At 54.9% G+C, this 4,231-nt stretch overlaps 1 protein-coding gene across 1 annotated transcript; it reads left to right on the plus strand.

The window, feature by feature from the left end:
* Positions 1-649: 649 nt before the first annotated feature.
* Positions 650-1,491, plus strand: LOC125760413 (uncharacterized). The gene has a single exon (XM_049420494.1). The coding sequence runs from the start codon at positions 827-829 to the stop codon at positions 1,349-1,351; it is 525 nt and encodes a 174-aa protein (XP_049276451.1). The 5' UTR covers positions 650-826; the 3' UTR covers positions 1,352-1,491.
* Positions 1,492-4,231: the final 2,740 nt, after the last annotated feature.

The following is a 4,231-nucleotide window of genomic DNA, read 5'->3' on the forward strand; positions in this document are numbered from 1 at the left end:
AGCCGCAGATGCACTTTCGAGAGCGAGAGCGCCTCTGCGAGAGACGGGAGACAGCGAGCTCGAAGAAAACGTTGAAGCTTTCCTGTGCTCTATGACAACCTCTATTCCGATAAAGCAACATTGCTTACAATGGTTAAAGGCATCCCAACAAGCAGACCCTATTTGCACACAACTTCGTCTGCTGTGCGAGAAAGAATGGCCCTCCAGGAGAGACTTAGGACTTAACCTAAAACCCTTCTACGACCACCGACACCAGCTCACTGTCGAGGATGATCTACTCCTCTACGCCTCGCGAGTTGTCGTCCCCGACTCATGCCGAAAAGAAATCCTACGACTCTTGCACGAAGGACACTTTGGCATAACAAAGACATTTGCTCGAGCCAGAGACTGTGTCTGGTGGCCCACCATAGGATCTGACGTCTCGTCCCTGGTGAAGCGATGTCAGCAATGCATCGAAACAAGAGTCAACAGGAAAATGCCACTAATAAGCTCCGAATTCCCTGAGAGGCCTTGGCAACGCATTGCGATGGATTTGTTTCACCTCAAGAACCAGTGGTGGTTGATAGCTACAGACTATTATTCAACATACCCCGAACTATTTCGACTTGAGAAGCTCACTTCCGCAGCCGTAGTCAACCACTGCAAGTCAATTTTTGCACGCCACGGAATTCCCGAGGAGGTGGTTTCCGACAATGGCCCGCAGTTTTCGTCGACTGATTTTTCCCTCTTCGCCCAAGACTATGGTTTCAAGCACATTACATCTAGCCCTCACTATCCTCAAAGTAATGGACTTGCAGAGGCTGCAGTGAAAATCATCAAGACATCCATGACGAAGACCAAGGACCCTTACCTGACACTTCTAGCTTACAGGTCGACTCCTTTGAAGAATGGATATAGCCCTGCCGAACTGCTCATGGGTCGTCGGCTGAGATCCAGGCTTCCTCTTTGTCCCACCAAGCTGACACCCCAATTGCCAGATCATGACAGCCTTCGGAATTTTGAGGAAAGATACAGAAAACGTCAAAGGAAAGACTTCGATAGACGTCACGGAGTCCGCGACTTGCCGGAACTTCTTTATGGAGATGCCGTGTGGGTGACAGACCTCAAGAACAAAGGGACAGTACAAGCCCCAGCCGATGAGCCTCGATCTTATTGGGTCAACACCGACACTGGTGCTGTACGTAGAAACCGGACGCAGCTAGTTCCATATTCCCGAAGTCACAACAACGCAGACAGCGCCAGTACCAGTGATTGTGCTATAGACACTCGCTCGCGTTGCCAGGACACTTCCCACTGGCATACCAGAAGTGGCAGGTGCGTTAAGCCGCCTGCTGCAGCGAACTTCGCTTGATTGCATTGGGAGATGTTGTAGATGCTGCCATCTAGAACAAGCCAGGCGAAGCTGGTGACAGCGTGTGCTCGAGGTGCGCGTGGCGCGTGGCTTGGCTCCTAGGCTAGAACGCGTTTTGGAATAAACCTGTGTCCACGTAACTCAGCCTCCTGCCTTCTCGCTCGTCCCTGACGACTTCAACACTTCGCCTTGGAAGACGCCGCGCGGACCTGGTTCGAGAACCAAGAGCGAACCCTGACAACGTGGGACATTGTTCGCACCAGGTTCCTCGCCACATTTACAAGCGTCGTCCGCAAGGAGAGGGCTGAAACTCTACTGGAAACCCGTGTCCAGCTCCCAAACGAAAACGTGGTGCTCTTCACAGAAGAAATGACCAGACTCTTCCGCCACGCCGACCCCGAAATGCCGGAAGACAAGAAAGTTCGCTTCCTCATGCGAGGAGTAAAGCAGGAGCTGTTCGCGGGACTGATGCGGAACCCACCGTGTACTGTCCAGGAATTCATCTCCAAAGCGACGACGATTGAAAAGACGCTGTATATGCGCACCCGACAATTCAATCGCCGCTCGACGCCAGCGTACGCAGACGTTCAACCACTCTGCTCCGACGACCTGAGTGAAACAATCCGAGCCATCGTGCGAGAGGAGCTGCGAAAGCTCGCACCTTTGGCACCGCCCGAAGTGACGTCGATTGCTGACGTTGTACGCGAGGAGATCCAACAGTCACTGGGAGTTCCTCAGCCGGCACCGCCGCAGCTCCAAGCAGTGAGCTATGCTGCTGCAGCCCGACGCAACGCCCCCCCCTCCTCGCCCCTCGCCCACGTCAAGACGCCACACCGCCACAGCAGTTCCGCCACCGGGCACCACCGCCGCCAGCACCGACGTCATACCGCCCGCCAGCCGGGCAGCGATACACGCCAAGGAAGACCGACGTTTGGCACGCCCCTGACAACCGCCCGCTCTGCTACCACTGCGGGGAGGCCGGCCACACGTACCGCCGCTGTCACTATCGACAGATGGGGCTTCGAGGATTCGCCGTCAACGCGCCGCGCCCGCAGCAAGGCGAACGGCCTCGCGACATCGACGACTGCCTCACCGGAACACAGTGGCAAGAACGACGACCTTCCCGCTCGCCTTCGCCGGGCCGCTACATGTCACCGCACCGCCGGCTGTACACTGGCCCAAATTGGGGCCGATCGCCTAGCCCGTATCCGGGAAACTAAAGCAGCAACCGATTGAGGTGCGGTTGCTGTACGACGAAATGCCGAAGATCCTCCGCGGCCGCCGCCGACGACAACGCGACGAGACCTGCAGAACACGACGCAAAGCAGACGAAGCCCTGCCGACGAAACCTCGCGGACCGAAGAAGACCCGACGACGCAACATGGAAGCAGCGGAACATACCGACGCAGCCGTGACCCTACGCCGCGACCCAACCGCAACGCAAGACGACGAACTAGCGACCTCGACGTTCTCATCGACGGCCACAACGTCACCACTCTCGTCGACACTGGGGCCGACTATTCCGTCGTCAGTGGGCCATTCGCCACCAAGCTGAAGAAAGTAAGGACCGCTTGGAGTGGACCCGAAATCCGGACAGCTGGAGGCCACCTGATAACGCCGATTGGTGTCTGCACGGCGAGAGTCACCATCAATAACTGGACTTATCCTGCGAGCTTTGAAATCCTACAAAACTGCTCCATGGATGTAATACTTGGAATGAACTTCCTAAGTGACCACGGCGCCGTCATCGACCTGAGGTCTGAGTCGATAACACTAACCTCAGATAAAGCGCTCCCGCCCCGCGCGACGCCATGGAACCATGCACTGGAAGAACTCGTTGGTGGGCGAGTTGGTGCATCTTAATACAAAAGGGATAACTGCGCTACCTGACACACACGTAACAACCATCTGCGCCTGTGTGTGTCTATGGTTCTTACGTGTGTGTGTCAGGTAGCGCAGTTATCCCATTTGTATAACCATGCATTGAATGTGATAGAAGAGCAGGTGACCATTCCGCGTCGTTCCAGCGTCATTATTTCCGTCGGCACCGACAAACCTGCGTACCTTGAAGGCGTCATCGAGGGCCATCAGCACCTACTCTTGAACCGTCAAATTTGCGTCCCACGAGGTATAGCCGAGCTGCGTGACGGTAAAGCAAAGGTAGTGCTGACAAACTTCAGCCACGAATATAGGCACCTCAACATTGGTACGACGGTCGCCTACATCGAAGAATGTGTAGCCGCCAGCGATGCTTTCGCCCTCTTCGATGCTGCCGAACCTGCTTCGACAAGTCGAGGTCCCGAACCAGATTTCGACGTCAGCCCGAGCCTTCCGAAGGTCAAGCAAGACCAGCTCAAAACCCTGCTCCTGCAATACAAGGACTGATTTTCATGGTCGTCCAGACTTCGGCAGACACCGATCGCAAGACATCGCATCATAACAGAAGAAAGTACCAGGCCACTTCGTCAGAGCCCGTACAGAGTTTCGAAGCGAGAATGTGAGGCCATAAAGAAACATGTCGACGAAATGCTACGCGACGACATCATCCAGCCTTCAAAGAGTCCGTGGGCGTCACCGGTGTTAGTGAAGAAGAAGGATGGGACCTTGCGTTTCTGCGTCGATTATCGTCGCCTGAACAAAATCACGAAACAGGACGCGTACCCTCTACCATGTATAGACGACGCCCTAGATCGACTCCACAACGCGAAGTATTTTTCTTCGATGGACCTCAAGACCGGCTACTGGCAAATCGAAGTCGACGAGAGAGACCGAGAAAAGACTGCCTTCATAACATCGGACGGCCTGTTCGAGTTCGAGGTCATGCCCTTTGGTCTTTGCTCTACACCTGCGACTTTCAACGAGTCATGGATACTGTATTAG

Source organism: Rhipicephalus sanguineus, chromosome 11, assembly GCF_013339695.2.
Source record: "Rhipicephalus sanguineus isolate Rsan-2018 chromosome 11, BIME_Rsan_1.4, whole genome shotgun sequence".
In the NCBI taxonomy this organism is placed as follows: Eukaryota; Metazoa; Arthropoda; class Arachnida; order Ixodida; family Ixodidae; genus Rhipicephalus; species Rhipicephalus sanguineus.

Bases quoted from the DNA above. Each gene is read 5' to 3' on its own strand.
- LOC125760413 (XM_049420494.1), top strand. From the start codon at position 827: ATGACGAAGACCAAGGACCCTTACCTGACACTTCTAGCTTACAGGTCG.